We start from the raw sequence: 23,595 nt of genomic DNA, 5'->3' as shown, positions 1-23,595 counted from the left end.
ACGATAAACAGCTATTATCACTTAAAAGAATGTCAAATGACAACAGTTTCACAAAAGGGGTAAGAAATCCTGCTGAAAGGAGTCACTCGGTTCAATCCTTCATTTTTAAAATGCTTTAACGTCACTCCCTTCCTTTTCCTATTACCTTCGCATTTCCCATTCTGGAAGGAGAGGCAAAGGATGATTCTCAAGGTGACTAAAATGATATTGTTGCAACTTGCAGCCCACCAGGTAAGTCACTGGGAGGTGGAGATATGAGGAAAATCCTACCTGCCCACAGCTGCAAAGGCTGCTACGTGCATTTTGAGATTTGCAGGCATCTCCATTCTCTATCTGCCGGATTTGAAGGTTGTATGCTTTGCTCCCCACTGACTGGCAAATCTGGTGACAAAGCTCAGCCTTCCAGGTCTCCCAATTTTCGGAGTCTGGCCCTTTGGGAAAGCAGCCAGCTCCCCAGGTGCCTTGCCCTATCCTTGGAAATTAACGGTTGATTCCAGTATCAGCTGCCTCACAGCTGTCATGCAGGTGCCCAGAGAGTTTCTCAGGTTATTGGCTCACCCAAAGATGAAGGTATCTGGATCCCACACATCCCAGCAAGTTAGCCCCTCAGCCCCCAAGCAGCTGAGAAACTGGCAAGGCTGAAAGTACCCAAACATCACAGAATGTCATGATCTTTACAATATAAAATGCCATGGAGTTTCAGTCTTAAAGAAAAACGCAAGTTTCAGCTAATCTTGAAAATATTTTTTTTCAGCTCATCAAGCACTGAGTTTGGTTCATAATCAAATTCTTCTTCATCTCTAAAAAAAGGTGACAGAGATCGTAAATATACATCTGTTCAAAATAGTTTAAAATTCAAAATTACAAGTCAACATTTTTAAGGTAAAAGGCGACTGGGTCTGAACTATGAAATCTCTAGGTAGTGTTATGAGGAGAAAAAAAAATATGATAAGCATTAAAACTGAACTTTAGAGAGAGAGAGTTCAAAAAGAAAAAAGAAACTCCATTTCCCAAAAACCTGAGCTGAATGGGTATTCATCTCTCCTTCCGTGACCAGTTACTTCTAAAACGAAATATTCTCCCCAGCTTTACATTCCCACCCACCAGAATTAAGAACTTCATGACTGTGGCCATGGTTTCATGATAAATCTTCTTCTGAGTCGCCCAGCAGTATAACTCAGTGTGGATCAGGCACGAGTGGGTGCATGATTCTGTTGAATCAGAAAGGGCACGCCGATACGGAGTCTGAGCTATCTTTACACAAGAATAGATGAGTAATACGGATAGGCACAAAGCCTGGTAGTACAAAATCAGCAAGTCAAAAAATTGGAACCAAATTTAAACCAACAGGGCGATCTTAAGAAATCAGTGGTTTTCATCCAGTGCTGGGAACCTGAATCCATCACAGAGCATAACATCAAAGCTCAACTTGTGAAGTACTGTCCAAGCATTTACTACTTGTATGAAGCAGGTAGAAGGGTCAGTTATTTCTCTGCCTTCTGCAGATCATAAACGACTTTTCCTAATGCATTCTGACATAAAAGTTCTTACCATTGCCCTCAGTCACTTAATCTTTTTTATACATGAGGACTGCCACCTACATTTAGGACTGGGACAGTTAAATAATCCAACTCTAGAACTCAGGAGGACCAATTCACTCATGTTTGAGAGATTTCACAATAGCTGATGATGTTGCTTACCAAATAAAATCATTCTTTAAATCCGGTACTCACCAGACCTGCTGAATGAGGCTGTGAATGCATGGACCTCATGGATGACATACTGGTCTGGTGCATGTATCCATATCCTTGGGACTGGCTTTGCTGATACGCCCCAGGGAGAACAGGGGCTGTGTGTTAAAGAAATACAGACACAGGAATTAAATTTTTAAAAAAGTCCTTATCTAGCATTTTGTAGAAACTGTAGGTTATTTGCATTGTAAATAACAACTCCTCAGTATGAAACAGTTCAGAATGATTTCCATATATAACATAAGGCTTTTCATAGGTTGAATTATACATAAATGTAGCCAAAGCTATAGTAATATATCCACAAACACTATCAAGGTTAGTTGGAAGGGAAAGCTTGACGTACCTTAAGAAGTCTGACCATAAAAAGGTGTACAAAAGCTTGAGACACCACAAACTCAATTTTGATACTGCTACAGATGACGCACTAAATATCATGTGCCATAAACTGCCAATTTTTAAGGGAAGATTGATGAAAAAAGCTATATACTAACACAATTTTGAAATGTTTCAGTAGAAATTATCTGCAATTAATTCTTAACTCATTGCAAACTAACTCTAATTTACTTGGCTATGAACAAAGGACTGTGATTCATAGGAAGCAACAGAAACGTAAAAAAGTGATCCCATGGTTGAGTTTCTTAGTTTATTCTGATTCCACCAACATTCTTAGCCAAACACAGAGAGACCAATCATTACTTAAATATTTCCAAGTCCACCTTTTTCAGTATCTTCCTCTTACCACACACTTGTTCCATCTCTTTCACATATATTTTTTTCACATTATTTTAACAATTCTGTAGGCTAATCATTAATATGTTGACTTTTACTGTACCAAGAGCTGCTGAAAGAGGTAATACAACCAACAAGGACTCCCTACCTCTATTGCTTACTAAGAAAGCATTCATAAACCTTCCACATCTGTTCAAGCACCTTACTTCGGCAACAGACCGAAATGGAATGTGTTAAAAACATGGCTGATCAAAAATCTGTGAGAAATAAGCACTGCGTAAGTGACTACTCGCTATTTTCCTACCAAGACCATTAAGTATTTTTAAAGCAAAATTAAGAGACTGAAGGGGTATTCAAAACCTAAAGATTATAAGTTTAGTCACCACATATTTGTGCACGTTTTGCACTCTGGCAATAAAGACTTCTGGCTTGTATGGAAGGTTATTAGTCCGTCTCCACCGTTATTTACCAGAATTTTACTAGTTCAACTGGAAATTCATTTAGCTGCACTGAAAAGAAAATGCATTTCTGTTGATACTTCTTCAAGTGGTCCATTTAGCCGGTATTCTATCTAACTCCTCCAACAAAAGCTGTCTTTCGCTTATGGGAGATGGAGCCCATGCAGCCCATGAGCCAGAAATCTTCAAACACGGAGTCATTCATCAGCCCAATACTTTCTGAGATACACCTCTTGGACTTGCTGGGAAGTAAGAACCACTTCTGGAGCAGCCGTCACACACAGATTCAAAAAGGAGCAAAGCTAATATAGCATTTAATAGGGTTCACAATGTATGGAAGGGCCCAGGACTTATAAAATGAAAAACATAGGAGAAGCAGGAAACCTATCTAACAAAAAAAAAAAAAAAAGTAGTATTTATATTTGCAGTAATAATACTCTGTCCTTCACTGCTTCTTGAGTGATCGGGACAATAAATGCGTGTGAAAAAGGATTACTGAGAAGTTTTTTGCTGAACTATTTCAGAAAGAAAAGTCAACCTTATTCTTTCAGCGAGGTCTTTTACCTCTCCTATTTCTCCAGCTAACAAAATCATTGATTTCAACAAAGGTTTTTCTTGAAACATCCATTCAGTTTTAGTTAGCATATTCAAATGCACTAAGTATGTAATTACAATTTGGGATGTTACTTTTTTCTCTACTATACTTGCAAAGATAAGTAACGCTGTATATTCAACTAGGGCTTTTCTGATTTAGAAAACATGTTTCAAACTATTATAATGAATAGATTGCTCTGTTAAGTGAGTGAAATTAAAGTGATACACAGTCAGATGCAACACTGGAACATGATGAATAATGGATGCTTTAGAAGTGCCAAGTTCATTCTAATGACATATGAGTACAAAGACATTTTAAAGCAGTTTAATCATCAGAGAATTGCTGCTCGTTAACATGTTCACAGGATTATCATGCATTAAGTGAATAGTCCTAAGTAGTTCATCAAATAATTTATGTTTCAGTGTTGATACAAGCTATTTCTACATGACCAGATGTAGCGCTTCACAAGAAAATAGAAAAAAAACCATAATTTAATCAAAGGTTCTGCGATCAAGCCGGAAGGAATATATTTTGCCTCAATTCACCCCCAGCATAAACGTAGGTCAGTTCATGGAAGCCAGCAGAGTCTCGTACCAGCAGTAAATCCGTTACATAGGTTAAAAACTGAGCACAGCTTGAACTTTTTAACTTAATAGGAAGTAGTATCTTAAGCCGACACTGGCCACTGATCAGTCAGCATCCTGCCTGCTCTGCAGCCACAAAGGGCTGGTAGCTTTTCCCTGGTCCCTAGCAGGAGCAGACACCCTGAGAGTCCCCTTCTTCTTCCTGAGAGAAGTGAAGATGCCGGTAGAAACTTTTTACTCTTGATTCCTTCTCCCCAAAACAGATCTTTCTCAATTCCTACCAATCATCCCTTGTCAGCATCAGGCAGCAAGCCTACTTGATGGTCAGCTTTATTATAGCCTCCAAATTGACAGGCTTAGTTTGGGGACAATAACCTCCTGCCTCTGTGACAACTGTCAGCAGCAGGTCTGAGATGCACTTTCCTCTTTTGCAATCAGCTTCTTGCAAGCTGGGAGAATTCTGTCGAACTGTCTCAGCAAACCTGTTAGTTAATTTACCTGCAACAATGGAAACCATCAGCCCAGGGAAATAAAGCATTTCTTCCAAAGCAGGAGGAAAATTGGGAAGTGCTAGAAGCATTAGAAAAAGACTCTATACAAACAAAGCGAAGGAATTTCTAGGATTTGCTTTGCTAATAATCTTCTAGTCCTTTCATTAGGTAACATCATATATACAGGCATATATATCAGCACATATCAGCGCTAAAGACACTTGATTGAATAATTCCACTCTTTTTTTCCACTAAAAGAATACTGTATTAGGGCTGTAAAAAAAAAAAATCAATAGTTTTTAACTTTTTTTTTTTTTTATAAAATATACTTAAGAAATCTCCAGATGGTTGTCTATTTGGAAAACAATTTGGGAATGACATAAATAAGCAGATTAGTGAAGAGACAACAGGGCTGACCTGTGTTTCTGGTGATATAAAGATAATTCAACGTGAGATTAAATGATGCAGAGAAAGAGTTTGACTTTTCTTCGTCATCATCACCATAGCTAACTGCAATCTTTTGGCTCAGACCAAAGTATAAAGTTCTATAACACCATTGACTGCAGCAGCAGCAAAAGCAATGGTTTTAGTTAACCTAAGGGAACAATAAAACACAGTGGTGGAACATGAAATGCATTTAGCTGAAGCCAGATTTATTGGTGAGGGAGCCGAGGGCTGACCATTGCTCCCAGAAGTACAGGTGGATGTTTTTTCTTGTTGCATTAAGACTTTACCAGATGCATTCTGATATACCAAAACTTACTTTTTTTTCTTGTCCCACTTACCAAGCAAGCCAGATGTTCATTTAAAATTATCTACTTGAAGAAATTTATCATATATCTCTTACTATATCTTTATAGGCTTCCCCAGAGGAAAGAGAGAGAAAACTGAATGAACATGAAAAAAGCAAACAGAGAAGAAGCCTCCAAGAGAAAGAAGCAGCTGAAAGAATGATAGTGAGTATCAACTTGCTGCAGCAGACAATGGGGTCTGCAGAGTGTGTACTGATCAGGACAGGCTTTGAGAAAGACTGGGAAAGAAAAAGGTCAGACTGTGGAAACAGGAAAGGAATAATTAAGAGAGCATTGTATAACTACAAGGTTAAAAAAAGTTTACGCTGAAAAGAAAAGTCATTTAAAGGGTAGGTTCCAAGATGTATTTTATCAAAACCATACTTAGACTCTCTTTCATTCTTTTGTACAGCAGAACCCTGACAATCCATGGTAAAACAATATATCCCCAACTGTTAACTGCTGCACTTTTGCCATGTGCTGCAATACATGCCGGTTACTGCACCAGATGTAAAATAACAATCACTTCATTTACCTTTACAGACATCACGCAGTTTTAAGCATTTATTTCACTTCATATTTTGATGCTATCTATCTCAGTTCATGGTTTCACTACTAAGACTTTAGAGAACTCACAAAGAATATTGCAACATTTTGTAATAACAACACGAGAGAGCAGGAAGTAAAAAGAAAGATGAAGATTATTATGTGCTTAATTCTAGCGTCTGCAAGACACTAGAAATCAAGCTGGAGATTTTCCGAGGAGCACAAAAGTTGCAATAGAGCCAGAATACAGCATCACCATATGTCTATGATCTTTGCGTTACTGACATTATGACTAGCTCCCCTGAAATAGATGAAGCTACTTATGGGAATCACGTTGCTCCACATATATTGAAGTCCTTCCCCTGTTTTGCCTTGCTGCTGTCTTATTTTCCACAGGTTGCAACAACCAGAGCAGGCCACAGGGCCTTACTTTAGAAGGCCTCTCCCGTAGCTTTCAGTTCCTTCTTTTTGTTGCCCTTCCCTTAGAAATTACTCAGCTTTGTCCCGTGCAGCAGAAAACATGTCAAAGTAGCAATGCAATCCCATGGGGGGAAGTGTAGCTCTAGAGTGTATTTCTGGGGTACCTGGGGACACCCCATGTGTTGTTCATGTGGACGGGTCACTGCCTGAACCGCACAACACCCTTGACCCCTTCCCAGTCCAAGTTACAAGAATACATAGCTAAGGAAATACGGCCTTCGGGTAAGCTCTTATTACTATGTTGAAGCTGGTGAACAATAACAACTGATACCTTTTTAAAGCCTCTTCCAGAAAGTGTCACAGAGGTAACTTTGGTTACAAACGCTGGCTCAGTACTTCGTTTTCTATCACTTCCCCCATTTAAAATCAGGACCAAATTTGCAGTTAGGTTGGGTTTCTTCAGGCCCTGTCCCATCAATTTTGAGTTCAGAAGGGAGCTTTCACTACACCCCTGGGCAGCCCTATCATTCCTCCTGATATTTCCCACACTGTGCACCTTCAATGGACAAGCTCCTGAGATGAGCTCAGCCCAGCACTGTGTTAACCATACAAGCAACTTGAGAAAAAGTTTTAAGGAGAGATTTGAAGAAGGTTAATACATTAATTTTGCAAAAGTTCACATCCTGCTCAAACAACAACAGCAGGATAAATGGAACATAATTGTTGTCAACCAAGAATTTAATGAGCATTTTGAAGAAGGCCAGTTTCACAGGCTGATCAGAAATAAGAATCTTGATACCTCGGCAGCAAGTAAGGCAGGATAGATATGATGAGGATAGGATGTGAAAGACATAAAAAGAGAAGAAAAGTAACTTGACTGCTATGACAGATGAGCTTTTAGCAGGCTTTTAAAGATGATGTGCTAAACATCATTCTCTGCTAAAGTTAAGAGTGTTGGAAGAACTCAGCAAGAGTCATTAGGTGATATGTCTCAAAGAGGCTACAGGCAGTCCATCCCTGATTCCCACTGCATATCTGAGGCTGATGCTCCACGAGCTGGCTGAGGCAATCTAAAACTCCTACCACTCTTTCTCTTCCTCTCAGCTGGGTTGTTTTTCTGCTGGCTTGGTGAGCTAAGTCAGCTCAGCAAGGGATAAGACCAGCAACAGATGCAGTGCAAAGAAGGAGGCAGGAGCAAGTACCCAAGGCCACAGGCAGCAGAAGGCAGCAAACCGCTAGATCAGCTCAGCTGTCCCAATGTATGCCCCCACCAAGCACCTCACTTCTGTGCAAGCTCCCTCCGAGTTCAAACCACAAAAGAGCTGAGCCTATCACAGATGCTTCCCTCCAGATGTTCCAGCATCCAGCTCCAAACAATGCATCCCATGAAATGCAGAATGCTCCTGTGTGCTAGCATGGGGCGTGCACTGCTCAACTACTTGTATCCTAGGTCTCCACAGCATTTGAAAAAAGTCACACAGTGAAAGTTTAGAGAAGATTAAGCCTAATGCAGCCAGCAAGAGCTGTTTACTTGACAGTAAAAACAGATATCAGAGAACTTAAAAGACTTCAATGAGTGTGCAAGGACTGCCCAGAGATAGAGATGGTGAAGAGACTAAGATGAGGTACAGAACTCTTGCAGCATCCCCATGGTACAGAGCAAGAGGATAGTCTCTAAAGGAAATGATAAAAAAGCAGTCACAGGATTATAGAAAACAAACATACGAGTACAGATAATATTACATAGAGATAACATTAGGAAAACGTCAATAATAATTTTCCAGTGCAGAACTGACTGACAAGAATGCTCCTGTCCCAAACTGGGATGAAAATAAAAAAAAAAATCTCAAAGGTTCATGCCAAAACAAATTTTAAAAATTAGATGAAGGAACAATTTTATGCCAATCATTTCAAAAGTTCTGGGCTTAATTTTGATAATTTTCAATGTTTATTATAATTTATGTGACTCTTCAAAATTAAACATATTTCAACATAAAGCTGGATTCTTTGTTTCAAAAAAGTCAAGCTATAACCTTAACAATCTCAAAACTGAATAAAATGGAGTGTTTGGCGTTAAGACATTAATCACAAATGATCCATTCCTATAAAGAAGTTAGGCATTAAACTGCTATCTTCTGATGAAAAATATTGAAAAATTCCCAGGCATCTCTAAAGTTAAATTGCTCGGCATTAACTTTTCAAATAAGCTAGAAAATGGAAACACATACTCTAAACTGATGATAACTCTTATCTATTATTGAGTTTTATTATTTTCTAGTCAGAAGGAGTAGCACAGCACAGTCAAATTTACCGGGAATAGGTCAGACAGCATAAGCATATAAAAAGCACTAACCTGAAGACTGCAGATGTTGAGACCTGATACAGAACAGTGCTGTTTTTAGAACAGTAGAAAACAACATGGTAAGGCATCTTGGCATTTTTTCTTGTAACAATAACTTTCCCTGCATTTCTTTTCCTCCTTTGTTTTTTCTCTTTTTCTTGCCCTGTACTCGTCAGTTAGGCTGCTTTCACGGCTGTCCGAGCTACCAGGCTTGTTGGTCTCGGTGGTGCTGTCAGAAGCAGCAGTTTGTCTGCATACTATCCATTACAGGAGTCAGTATTAGTTAGTAAATTGGAATATCAAACCCAGATATAATTAGGTTGTTGAAATAACAACCTGAAAGTATGGCCTAATTCGCACAGGGTGCTAATAAATATCTGCCATGCTCACTGACCTCATTATAATTGAAGCTCTGAACTACTTGGAGTCAGTGGTAAATTCAGAACGCTACAAGCTTAGGAAGTTTCCATAACCTAAATTATAAAGATATAAGAAATAAACCATGCAATCTTCAAATACCTGAAAAAAAATGGGGGAGGGGGATCACCAAATGATTAATCTTGTATTTAAAATAACTAACATTAATTATTCATGATGCAAAAAAATCAAAATGTCTCTACTCTCAAGACTACTTACTGACATACTACAATGGATAAAATAAAATGTTTTAAACTAAACTTCATTAGTGTCATGATTAGACTAAGACTGTTTTAAGCACCATTATTTTGTAAGACAATTTTATCAGCTAGCAATAATTAAACCTAACTATATGTACCCACCATGTAAGCTGAAGTAGATTATTACAGGAAATGCAGAATCATACAATTATAACTCTTCAAAGCAGTTTCAGTATAAGAAATTAAAATTTGATTTTCCATGAAATTACAACTGAAGATCACACATAGCTGTTTAGCATATGTCAAAGAAAACAAAGAAATTTTGAAAGGAATGACAAAAAGAATATCTAATGTGCTCACGCCACGTGGAATCCTGTATTTTATTCGTAATTTGTTTTCCTTTCCTTTCCTTCCCCTGCCTTAGTTTCCTTTTATGGGGGAATTCTCTCATATTTCAGTTACTCCTGAGAGCAAACATAGTCACAAAAAATTCACCTGTTCCAAAAATTCCTGATTTTTATGAACGGCCAATATCATTAATACTGATTACACTGGTCTTTGTTGTATAAGTCCATCATACATCCAATACCAGATGGAGCGGGAATTCAGGAAGTACTAGCTAGTCCAGTAGAAGAACGGCTGGCAAACTGCCTCTCTAGTACATCATGGTCTATGTGTCTGGTCAGTCAGGCCTTCTCCTTAATTCTTCTTATTTTGAGGAACGGTGGATCAGTCAATTCCATTATATTCTTTTTCAGGGCAATCTATTTCTTGAGGTACACTCTGGCTTCTCTGAGAGGTCTAAATCTCTGTACTGCAAAAAGCCAGTCTCTCACAGACATATTTTCTTTTAAATAAAAGTAGTACGGCTTTCATTCCCCTTCAGAGGAGCTGCACAAAAGGGTTATATTCAGCAAAAGACCAGACTAGCACAGTCTCCAGAAGCCATGTCTGCAAGCAGGTATTAAATGTCATAGTCTAGAGAAAAACGAGAGGAACGCAGGATGTCCTGTTTTCTACTGTCAACATTTAAAGAAAGAGGAGAGTCAACTGAACACCCACCCTCTTCATCAAAAGACAATAACGCAGGGAATATTTTTGCCGGGAAGTGCTTGTGGATACTCCTTAGGGCATCTTTTCTACTGTGGAACAGGGGGTGGAGGATACTGAGTCACAGCTCAAAAGCCTTTGTTAACGCATTAACGCATTATTGTCGTTGTAAAGTATTACATACACGTAACCTTGCGCTCTGCCAACAGGAGAGAAGAAGCTGGATCTCAACCCAGAGAGTATCTGCCTGTAACTGTGTCTTTGTGGGTTTTGCTAACAAACAGGATAAAACAGAAGGGAACACAACACAAAATTACAATTTAGAACAAATGACAAAATTATTGTCTTCTTCCAACTTCTATGAACAGTTGTTTTGAGGATTTTAAAAACTGTCTGAATTCTCTATGTGAAATCTAGAATTTTCACAAGCATACTTCACTTACAATTTAATTCACTTAAAACACAAATCATTTATCCCCCTCTTCCAGATCCCACTGACCAGTTCTTATTACCAGTTCGTACTGAAAAAATAAAACTACCTGAACTATTTGGCTTCAGACTCTAAAACTGGAGTCTTATTTGTCCCCAGTTTTGGATCTTAAAGTGTCATTTTAGGGTTGTTATGACGAACACAGAATATTCTAAACCAGTTAAATGTAGTGCCACTACAAAAAATTACATTTTGAATATTCAACTACAAAATCTTGTCTAGATGTTTAATTCACTCATTTTGCCCACAAAATCAGATTTAATACATTAAATACTCTATTGTAACCTAAGGACAAAAGAATTACTAAGTGGGACTAAGGAGAACAGATTGTATATTTGGAGTACAGCTTATACAGATGCTATGGAGGTGGGGAGGTGCTTGGCTGGTTGTTTTTGCTTTGGCAGACCCGTTGACCTATCTAGATTGTGAAAATTATTATTTTTTTTTTTACCATATATTCTAAAAGATGAGGTCTTCAACTCATCTCTACAACCTCTAATGCACATATGTCCACATATATGTTCTACATTGCATTATGTCTTAAGAATTGTTCTAGCAGCTCGGACTACCCCCATCCATTTTATATGGATTATAACAGAAACCACTATGAATATTATTTTGGAATTAGTCTTTAATGGTAGCCATACAGTCCAAAGAGTTTAGCCTATGTATCTATTAATAGCTGGTATATCATAATATTTGTACGTGTCCCCATTTCCCCTACTGGTATTGTAACTGGGACATAACCACATCACAGGACACCCTGCTCTGGAGTTCTGAATATGAATTGCAGTCAGGATTTGGTGTCACTGACAAACAAACCTTATTGCCAGCTGACTTTTTTGCCTGACATTCCACCTAAGCTGCAGCATGTCTCAGCTGAGAAAACAAGAGTACAATATGCCTTTCCTTTCCTCACACAGCACACCACATTCTTTTATTTATGAAGGCACAAAATGTCTGGAAGCCAGCCCGAGGCATCCTCGGTCCTAGTGGGGCCACGGCGTACCACAGGAAGCTGCAATTCCCTTTTAAATTGTGAGTAGGCAGTTTTTTGCTCTAGGCTTCCTCACGAATGGAAAGAGTTAGTAAAATGAAGGTTATGTTAACATGTTACATTACCCACAAGCCTTCATTTACAATTTGAACTTACTTACGTTTACTTAACATCAACTGTTGCTAATTTGCATTAAAGAGAGAAGCCTGAGAGTTCTCACGGAAGCTGCGCTTTGATTTCTGTGCAGCTATTTATTTGCGCAGTGGGTATAGCCAATCTGAGCAATAGTGGAAGGACAGCATCAACCAGGACCAAGTACTTGACTGCACATAATTTTACTAATGATATTTATTGTCTGCTGGATATAAAATCCTCTGAAGTGTATCAAAAGCTGCTCTAGGGGCCACACTGAACAACCGAAACAACTGCTTGCCAAGGGAACCATTAATACTTCCAACTGTTGAGTCACTTGGAAATTTCCTTTCCACTTTGGGATCACTAACTATTCAAAGGAAAAGGGAACATCAACCTCAGACAGCCAGCAGGGCAAACAGAAGGATCCCCTGAACTGCTGCCACGCTACAGAAATTGAAAATGGAGTCTCTTCTGGATTCTCCTCCACCTGGATGTGTGGGACTTGCCTTTTGATGCTGGCAGATGTCAAGGGTGTGGGAGAGAAGCACGGGAATCAAAGACAGGCAGAGGGAATCTAAGCAAAAATATTTTGGAAGTGTGAAATGTAAAGCTCTCCCTGGAACTTTAACTCATCCTCAGTGAGCACACACTGAACGAAAATGTGCTTTCAGATGAATCACAATTTTTATCTTAATGTATTACAACCAATGTGGGATATTTAGTTTTATTCCCAGAACCCTAAATCAAACCTTAATCAAAACTTAACTAAGCCCTCACTTGCAGTGCTATATGCAGTTTCAAGTTTTACATTAAAAAAATAAGGTTTTACAGATACTTCATACCTCTTTGTAGTGGAAAAGAATGAAATCTGATTTTCTGGACTAATTTCTCTCATGTTCTGCATTAACAAAGCACTCAGCACAGGACACTAAGAGTCCAAGAGTCCAGACTAGGACAGAGAGATTCAATAATGCTCAAGACAGTACGTAAATGTGGTCCCATTGCCACTCTGGATTCCTGTACTTACATGGCTTAAAAGACTGAAATGGATTATTCAAAGACCAAATTATATATTAAGCAGTCAGAAATCTTCTTTTCACAGAAACTTACATAGAAATCAGCACATGTGTAGGGAACACACCCAACCTGTTTCTAACTGAAATGTGAACTCTCACAACTAACCTTGCATTTAATTTTCCTTTTTACCTCAAATCTAGAGCTGGAAAGGTACCACCTTTCTAACACCAGGAAACCTCCCACTGTTTTCAAAAACTCCTCTGACTGTAACGTCGTTATTTTTAATCAGGAAAAAAAAAAAAAGTGCTTTGAACATTAGGAATCGCTGCAAAACACAGGAGGCAGAAGATGAAAAAGTAAAGACACCTCCTTCAGATGAAAGGTGGGGAGAGAAGGGAGAGAGCTCTGTCTTGCTGCCTGAAGAAGCACTGTCCTTTTGGGGTACAATGTGGTTACAGCAAACCTTTACAAAGGAAACTGTATAATTTCAGCAAAAATCTACTTGAGAATGGAAGACCAGGAGTCACCAATTCTGAAGGAGTGTAAGCTCTCTAACAATAAAACCTGTTCATGCTAAATAATTTGTGGTATCAGCTGGGTACCAAACACATGCAGGCACTTCTGCCCATATTACATACACAGAGAAGTATTTAGCCAATTTCAAAAAGATCACAAGAGGTGAGGTATTTATTATTTGACTGCAAGTATTTGTACTATATTATATACTTAAGAGCAGAAAATCATCTGATTACCAAGATGGGAAAGCACAGTTTTGCCATGACACTGTTGAGTGGAAGACTATTTTTTCGCCCACGTTAGCTTTCACGTTGGCAAACCTGCTGGGGGCTTGCATGTAAAAGACACAAAACCAAAGCACCATCTAGTCCGAAATAAATTAAAAAAAAAAGAGTCAGAAACAGGTGTAAGAGTCTGGTGGATCAGAGAAGTGTGGATGTGACCCTCACCAAGAGGGAGTCCACACCCCGTTGTTTTGACTTGTTCAGCCTTCTGTGGCAGCGCAGCCTGCTGATACACTCGAAAGGGGACAAGAAACCCACAAAAGCCTATAGTTCTTCCTGTGAAATCTACAATTCCTCTCCCTCCAAATGCCATGTTTGATTACTGGACTCTAGGGAACAACGTTACAGAAAGAGAGTTCAGCTCCCTAGCATAAAAGAACCATTCTTCCTTGGCTGCCAGAGAAGAAAATGTAACTGCTGTGTCATTCTGCTTGACCTCCTTAAAATGACAGAGTTTAGGAACTGAATAGGAACACAAAGAGGGGTAAAGGATTTCTGCCCTGCATTCCTGCCAGCTGCACCTGGAGGACAGATCTCTACATTACAATATAAAGAGCAGGTATAATGCCCTCTTTTTTTCTTTGACTTGTCTTTTACTAATGGTGATTTGTCCCATCCTCAAAACCAGAGGGTTTTTTATAAAAAATGATGGAATGAGACAGCAATGAAGGGAACCAAATCCTCTTCCCTTTCCTCTCCTTCTTCCATCTATTGGCACAAGAGTATTACCGCTGCCTCAATACAAGTAGACTCCTTGCCCATGTACCAGGGAGCATCTCTGCAATTCCAGTGCGTGAAATTAAGAGGTTTTCTTCTCCATTTCATCTGACTAGTTTGAATTACGGCCAGCCTAACCAGGAGCAGAAGCAGCAGCACAGTTCTGAAATCAGTGTTTAAAATGTCCGTGTCGGGCTGAGGAACAAAAGCCCTCTCCATGAGCTGGTACACGGTGTGAGGCTGTTGCCAGTGATTCACAATAATACATTTGCTTTTTGCACGGCTGTGTTCACACCGCAGTTCAAACAATAGTTCCTGCCTTAGTGAGGAAAGGAGAAAGATAACCCCTGGAGTCTGAAGAAAGGGAGGGGAGCAGGCTCAGCTACTCTGGAGCATTTCTTCTTCAGAAGGCTCATATCGCGCAAGGAGGACATGCCACTAGGGAGAGAGATGAAAGGATTTACTGTTTCTCATTGGCTTAACTTCCACTCCAAGCTATATAAAGACTTCAAAACTTCAAGTATCCATATCCCACAGGAAGATACTGCGGTACTGCGTGTTCTGCAGTCTTTACAGACTTTGGAGTCAAATTGCCAGCATGCCCATTTGCAATATTTCTTTCTCAAAGACCGTTTGCGCTAATCTTTTCTGGATTTGACCAATTGTTATGTAGTTTCTATGAAGTATCTAATACGAATTTTCCGTTTTCTCATTGCAAGCTACAGGTTGCTTTTAAGGTTGATAACAAAAATTAAGAGACTATCAAGATATAAGTGGAATTTCATGGTTTGTTGAAATTTGTGTATTTGGATTGCCACTGTGAGTAGAAGGTAGCTTCCCAGGCAAAGGCAAAGTAGACCTGAGTGTTAGCAGCGCATCCTTTTCATCAGAATAAAGAAAGGAAGTCCTTAAACCTCAGATCAAGGCCTCTGTTAATCCTCACTACTTGTCTGGTGACCACAGGTGAACTGAATCTGAAGAACTTAGACTGAAGGTGACAAGTGCAAATACTGAACATGCCACCAATCAGTAACACACTGGCTCCAACCAAATACATGAAATTTTAGCCCTCATTTTTAAAATGCAACAAAAGGCACTTGAAATTCTGTCCTAATATCCACTAAGGTTTCCTATATAACGTGAGCTTTTGGGAGTACAGTGAACCTGATTTCTGTCTCCTACAGACGGACTTCTATATAGCTTTTAAGATAGTGGGATGGTGACTTAGAAAATAATCAAGAAATCAAGCTTTTTCCCAGCAGAGTAATGACATATCCATGACTGAAAGGAACTGATACTCACCCTAACTTTTCTCAACCTGCAGACTACACACAGTTAAAAATAAGAATAAAGGGACACTTTAATACGCTGAGAAATTCTGAACATATGGTAAGGAAAAATGTCTGTATTCTGATGCACACCAATTAAACTAGAAATTAAGAGGAAAGAGGAAATCGAAGACAAAAAAAGGGAAGGTCAAAAGCAAAAGGAGAGAAAACCAACCTAAAAGGTTTCAACTAAAAAGAAAAAAAAAAAAAAGGTGTACCAGGGACAAGAAAAAGTTACTTTCCTCTATTGCAAGATGTTCATTAAGATCATTTTAAAGTAGAAACTTTCAGACTGAAAGCAAAACTTGGTAATATTAAATAAAATCCTGCTGATTTAAATCAAAGGAAAACAGGAGAGAGCTAAACAGAAAGCCCCACAGAGATACAATAAATTGAAAGCTAATTACAGAAAAAACTGAGAGAGGGAAGAATATTAGAAAGTGAAATGAAAACATTCTGTAGTTCAAACAGGATTGAAGGAAAGCAGCATAAAAGGAGTTCGATAACTAAAACAAAAGGAGGAACCCTATGGAAAACACTTTCACTGAGGTATAATGAAAACAAAATGTGCACACAAATTGTTGCATAATAAAAGACAGAAAGGAGAGAGAGAGAATGAATAAATAACAGTGAAATGAGAATAACAGTGGTACTCTTTAGTGCAGATGGGTCTTCTCATTCCAAACACACTAAGAGGAATTCTTCACCTCAAAATGAGTCAAAGACAGAAGTGACAAAAACGGTAGCCCTGGTAGCAGTGCCATGGCTCATCGGCTATCATCTGGCCAGTCACAGCACACGCTGTTCTAGCAGTACGCAAATGCATAAGCCACTTCCCTGACATCATGGCAAAGGCTGGCATTTATTCCAGTAGTAGCTGAGTGACCCCTGTAGACACCAGGTCAACTCCCTTAAGGACAAGTTTCTGCGCTCTCAAAGACTTAAATTTTTTGATATTTTAATCCTAAACCAGAATCTCCTCTGGCTGTAGTGTTTTGTTTCTTTGCTTACTACAAACAACGGGCCTGAAGAAAAACATTAATTAATGTTAAAGTTTTACTTGCAGCCTTCACTTTATCTTGCCGCTCTTTGTCTATACCTGCACACACACACAGCTTGGAGCAACTGAGCTTAGTTCCTGTCATTGGCACTGGATCATACACCACAAATTCATTTCCATATTTTACACCGTACCACATAGTAACACTCTAGTGTTAAACAGTCCTTTTCCAACTCAGTCTCCAGAGATGGAAGTACTGAGAAGAATATATATAGAAATTGTTTTAAAATAACAAGCCTTAAAAAAAAAAAAAAAGTCTCCAATATTGTGAACTTGTGCTACTTTCAAGCATTTTTACTCTTGCCTTTGGGGGAATGGAACTAAACAAAACAGTCTTGAGCCATGAGGGTGTGAGATAATGCCATTTTCACTTACTGAAGAAAATGACCAGCAGAAGACGGTAGATTAATTTTATATGGAGACCATAAAATAGAATAAAGTATCTTTATGAAAATACATGCTTTAGCACAACTTCTGAGAAACACTGTCAAGACCGTGAATACAAGAAGTCCAATTAGGTGATACCTGTGTTCCTTTCTGTCACCAAAAACTCCATAATTATACATAAATGGGAGTTACACATAAAAGCAATTCATCCCCTTTATGGAGTAGATGGTTGAAATACAAATACAACTGCTCAAAATAATGCAAGACTGGAATAGGTGTTGAGCTGTATTAAGCAGATCATCCTCTCCTGGTGCCTGAATGCAAAACAACAGGATGGGACCTTACTCATAGGGAAGGAAGGGGAGCAAAAGACTGTGAAAAGAACTGTGAGAAAAAAAGTGTGTAAGACTGAACAGAAAAACAGGACGGACAGAAAAGACTTTACAAAACCTCCAAAAATAACAGTTGAGAAATTTGTCAGACACAATGCTGTCTAGAAAGACCTTAATTGAAAGCAAAGAAACTGTCTCTTGTTGCCTTTTTTTCTACAGCGTTCTGTGAAGAAGGAACTGTCTGGTCTGTCTTGATAAACAAAAATGAATCTGACATCCATATATCTCAACTTCTCTTTCTGACAAAAACAATCTGAAAAACCTTCCCAAACATGAATGAATAGCTCCATGCCTGAGAAGTTGCAACATCAGTGTTAAAAGCAGCATTGAAAGAGAGAAATCGTTAGCTTCTGTTCCTCTTCAGCCAAGCTGAAAATAACTACTTGAAAAATACCTGAGAATTTTGCAAGAACTAATGTGGCACCCAACCGCTTCTGGGAAGTGCTACAGAATGGCTTGCAGGTAAAAAGGAAATATTTGTTAGGGCAGTAACTAATTACAAAGCATTTAGGTAAACTGAGAAGCTCTAGTGCAACACCTTCTGTCCAGTATGGCAAAAAAAATTCAATGATACCACGAAGTAAGAAAGTCAACCTTGAAAAACACTAACAGAGAGAAGCTGTGAAAAGGACAGATAAAGCTGAAAAGTAATTTCAAAAAGAATATAAAAATAAAAGTTCGTCACCTGCATCTGGCTTCATGGAAAGCATTAACAATTGTTCCCAATCCAGTTTTACCTGCAGTAGTGTAAAAGGGAGAACAGGGATTTTCCTGAACTTACATCATGCAAAAATTCACTGATTTTGTAGAGAAAGCTCCCTGGGAGGCACACTTGGCTCAGCTCAACCTCATCATCTAAAGTAACGGTCAGGGAATCAAATAGGAAGAAGCAATTCTAGTGAACAACATTAGTAGCCTCCCTGTGGTGGTGTTATGGAAATTCCCCAAAGACAAGAGAGAGAATTATTTAGATCTGAATAAGCTTTTAACATCTGGTGTGAAGTCAGAGACCCAGCTAAGGGCTGGGAGAGACGGTGAAGGAACAATTCCATCAGCAGTGGCAGTGGAAGGCTTGAATTGTGGGTCAAATATCAGTAAAGGTATCTAGAAAAAATTAGCAATTGAACAACGTAGAAATAACGGAAAGATGATGAGACATGGCCAAAGACACAGAGGCTGTAAAACTGGTCACAGGTCTCCAACTGTCTTTCATGTTGGTATGCCATCAGCTTGAACAATTGCCAGTGAGAAACACTGCTAGATCTAAAACTACAAACTCCATGAGAAACAGACATGAATTCTCAGAAAGATGGATTTGGTTCTCACTTATTGGGGTATGCCATAAGAGATACCGTATAACAGTCAAGGGCAAACTCACCTTGTGGCTATGTGCTAAATGACATTTTGTATGGGATCCTGCCACGAAAAAGGCTGGTATTTTTGACGAAAGATGCTATTTTCTGCTGTTTTTTTCCTGAGTGCGTTCACAGAAATGGCATTTTCTTGTAAAGCATTAGGATTGTGTCAAATTACTTAGCTCTGGCATTTATTTCTCCCCTGCAATGAGAACTGTCTGCAAGTGCTCAAACCCTGGCTAGCCAGCTGGGTCAAAAGTGGAAACAATATCTTGCTAAAATATGTTGATCTTGGCAAGGATCTATTCAACACATTAAATGCACAACAATGCATTTAAATAGAGACACAAAAAGCAAGCTTGCTAGTGCCAAAACAACCGGGAAAATAAAGCCCATTTCCTATTCTCAATATGGCAAGTAATAAAAAATATCTGTTAACAATCAAATCAAGCTGACAAAGCAATGTTAAAATGGCTTGGAATAGAGCCAAAAAAGATCAGAACAGATACAGAGAGAGAATATGCACTGGACTGTGAAGTCCACTTGCATCATCACAGGAAGAGACATAAAAACCAGCATGATGTACATTATTGCTATCATCTATGAAAAGAGTTGGGGATATAGTTAAAATATCAAAGAAAGATGGACAGACATGACATAGGGGATTACAGTTCTGTCAAAGACTTGTGTGTGTTTCTTTGTTCAGAGTTAGTTCTTCAGTATGAACACTTTCTTCCTTGCTCATTCCTAATCAGAGCTACTTGTATGCATTTACTTCCTAAACACTAGCCATTATAATAATGTATTACTCTGGTGAGAGGGAGAACATACACAGGCACAGCATACAATTAAGATGCCTTAAAATCTAAAAGCATGGATAATTCAAGGATGCCAGGCAACTAAATGGTAGCAATACCTTTACTCTAACACCTTCTAAAAAAAAATAAATAAAATAGTAACCCTTTGGATAATCTTTTCAACGCCCCTTCTTTAACAACTGAGAAGTAGAAATCACTAATTTTTTTAAATTTATATTTAGACTGCAATGTTTCTGAATATTTGCAATTCACCAGTCATCTAGTATGCACTGTAATGCCACTAGGACTACTAGACCCTTATTCATCATTTTCATATGTTTTGTTCTGATCTATAGCATCAAACAGACGCAAGACATGGTTTTGTACCTGGGAATGCAGGTTCGTCAAAGTATTCTAATATCAATCCATGTTAAACAATATCAGCCTATACAAGCTTCCCAGCTGAATATTAACCCTGGTTCCCGAACTGCTACAAGCATAAGAGAACTTTCATGTGTGAGAAAGTTGCCAGCTGATACATTTTTATTTTTAGGATGGAAATAGAGAGCCACAAGCATCTTCATAATTTAATATGGGAAGTACTTCAGTCACTGAAATACTATTATATGCTTAATTTGCCCACGGAAAAGTACATGATAAATTTATTTTTTCAGTTCAGAGGTGTATTTTTTTTCAGTTACATTGTGTCTTTCAAGAGGAAAAAAAAAAAAAACAAACAGCTTCATGTACATTTCAAAAGAACACAACACATCTTCTCTTAAGCACTGTAAATGGGAATTAGTAGGGCTTTTGGACTGACAGCGTTACCAAAACGGGGAAAGAGAATACAGGATAAAGCAACATGGCATGCAAGAAACTGCGCAGTCTTGAGATTTTGCTTTGCTTCCTTAATCAATCAGGCAATGGCTTACATAGTTTCTAATGATCTGTGACTATACAAGGGCATGGCGTTAATACAGGTCTGTGAGGTCTCAACACACTGTGACAGTGTCATTAGCGAAAAGGTGGGAACAAGGGGTACCTCCTTCATCAGATGGCCTTGTTATCTCACTGCAGTAAGAAAAGGTGGGGTTCGTGTCAGAGCCATCTGACTTATAATCTCCCAAACTGGTAGAATGTAAATACTGCTTACTGTAACGGCTTGCTCTTTCTACAAAGGTAGAAAGAAAGAATATCACAGTAAATAGATGACAGAAGTGCAAAGACAAGCAGCAACAAAAATCCCAACACTGCTAACATTGAAATTCATACACTGATGGCATTAAAATTAGAGAAAAGTGAATTGTTCACAATTTTGTATTCATTAGTTCAAATGGTTGCTTCAAAATCAGATACAACTAAGCTTGTTCTCTGCTTTAAAAGAATAGCAGAAATCAAAGGTAGGATCGAGATACTGGGAAAAAAAAAGGATGACGATGAAGCATATGAAAATTTCCAGTGGAAAATCAAAATGCTTCTTTATCCCAACATGCATACAAGTGGCACGTGGAAATATTGCGGTATGAAATTCAAAAGTTCCACTTTTAAAAGTAACACTATTAGTAGCAAAGAAAATACATGTGCAAAATTAAACTTTCAAAATAAACACTTCTAGGGAGAAAAAAAACTTGTAGACCTAAAACATTACCTTCTCTCCTCTCCTATCTACCCTTAAATTATGAACACCTTGGAGTTGCAAACAATAGCACAAGGCACAGTATCATGTGCCATATAAGCAAAATGTTCACAGAAAATTTTCAGAAAATATTTCTGAAATTTTAGCAAGGTCTAACTATTTGAAAATTCTACTTATAGTGAGGACAAAGTAGGTCAATGCTTTTTAAGCGACCACTTGTAAGTGGTATGAATAACTGTTGTTTAGGATAAGATTTATTTCACTATTTCTTATCTGCACATGTGATTACAGCTGAAGTTCCGATAAAACACTGCTTCTAAAATACTACAGTTATATATATATATTAATACTATAGTTTTATATATATATATGAAAACATTCTTATATAACATATGGCTGGCACATTGACCTGAAAATTTACTGTATCAACTTAGTTTCATAAACATAAAAAGCTGAATTGTGGAAAAGTCAGGATATAAGCAATACCAGAAAGCATATGCAGACTCCTAGACTGAATATTGTCCTCCAGAGGATCAATGTCGAAGATGGAGCCAGGATCTGTGCGCCAAACTTTAAGATCTTTTCCCAAAGCACAGAAATTGTATGACAGACAAACAACAAAGGAAGTAAAAGCATGAAAGGAATGAGTTTTAACAATCAGCAACCAATTTCCTTCACCTAGAAATTAACCAAAAGATCTAGACATTCACCTGAAAGGACTGGAAAGCATTAATTTCCTGATTAAAAGAACTTAGTGCATTCATTTTAAGTGTTGATGTTATTTTTAGGAGACTTTTTCTCCCCATTTTTGTTTTCCTTTTCTAAATATGACCATAGCATTTTCTTAAGTCTAAATAAATGGAAACAAGTTAAATATCACATACCAGAGGCTCTTTTCCACTAGAAGAACCAATATCATCAGAGCTACAAAATTATTTCCCCAGTTCTCCAACAGCATCCTGACTCCAGGGAGATGCTGCAGTATACATCCCTATAGTTGACAGGTGGCAGTTTACATCTCCACCGCTGACAGAGGCGCCACAGGCCCTCCTTTGCGTACAGTAGAGATCAAGTCAGCCTAGCAGGCAGATTCAGTGGCGTAGTTCATCTTACCCAAAATAAGTTTCTACAAGTCGCTCAATTCATATAAACTCCAAAGTATCCATCTTTCTTAATCAATGCAAAAAAATGGAGTAAGATGACAAATTCGTCTGTAGCAATCTACACTGCAGACATCTACAGTTGGGTAAAATGAAGCCCACTCTTGATCTTAACCGGCAATTCTCTTTGTCTTCCAAATATCTAAGTTTCCTGGGACGCAGACTTAGTGTGGATCCACTACCCCACTATCGAAAAGCATTTTTGGAATTCAATGCATGGGCTCAACAACAGTAGCAAATGTAAGATTTTCAGCTTTAATTCATACAAGTTACTAATATCTCTTGAGTTCATATGTCTGAACTGGATATTGAAAGAAAAAACAAGTCCATAAGAAATAACAAATTTTATATCCGAGTTTAAGTTATAATCACAGCAGAAAAGTGAACACAGATTAAACCGTGTTATTAATAAACATTTAACAAATAATTACAGTGTTGTACAAGTTAAGAGGTGGCTTATAACAAATGCAGAAGCAACTTCAGCGTTAATTCTTGATCTACTCACATCAATCTAATACATACAATTCATATCTGCTATGTCTAAAAAGAAAATAATCATTTAATCTCACCAAACCAGTTTAAAATAAAACCTTGATGTAAAGCACAAATCTACCATATCACACTTTTTTATTAGTGGGTTTTTTCTTGGGCAGACCTGTCTGAAAGATTTACTCAATGCACTGAAAGTAGGAAAAATAATTGTCTGCCCAACTTTGTCTTTTTGCTGGTTTGAGTGCTACCAAGCTAAATAATGGGTTGGTAGGTAAAGTAGGACTGTGGGGACCCCAAATATGTCATGTTTCAAATGATTAATAGCCTATAGGCAATGGAAAGAACAGACAAGAGCTAATAAAGTAAATCCCATGGCTTTAGAATACATTCAATGTATGTACATTATGTGTTATCTACTGCAGCTCCCATAAGGTAAGGCATGGTGTTAACTCCCTCTTG

General features: G+C 38.3%; 1 protein-coding gene across 5 annotated transcripts in view; it reads right to left on the bottom strand.

Annotated features, from left to right (window-relative positions):
• The window catches only part of NEBL (nebulette), a 274,675-nt gene that overhangs the window by 6,868 nt on the left and 244,212 nt on the right, over nucleotides 1-23,595 (bottom strand). For 4 of the 5 annotated variants that reach the window (XM_074574501.1, XM_074574498.1, XM_074574499.1 and 1 more), the window contains 3 exons: nucleotides 21,971-22,063; nucleotides 20,891-21,019; nucleotides 1,734-1,849 (listed from right to left, as the gene is read on the bottom strand). In XM_074574501.1, the coding sequence (XP_074430602.1) occupies nucleotides 1,734-1,849; nucleotides 20,891-21,019; nucleotides 21,971-22,063 (338 nt within the window). The remainder of the gene's footprint in view (nucleotides 1-1,733; nucleotides 1,850-20,890; nucleotides 21,020-21,970; nucleotides 22,064-23,595) is intronic. The other variant, XM_074574502.1, reaches the window with a different exon arrangement.

The sequence above is a fragment of the Larus michahellis genome, chromosome 2, assembly GCF_964199755.1.
Source record: "Larus michahellis chromosome 2, bLarMic1.1, whole genome shotgun sequence".
NCBI lineage: Eukaryota > Metazoa > Chordata > Aves > Charadriiformes > Laridae > Larus > Larus michahellis.
The sequence above is the reverse complement of the archived record's forward strand: the minus strand, read 5'-3'. Positions and strand labels throughout refer to the sequence as shown.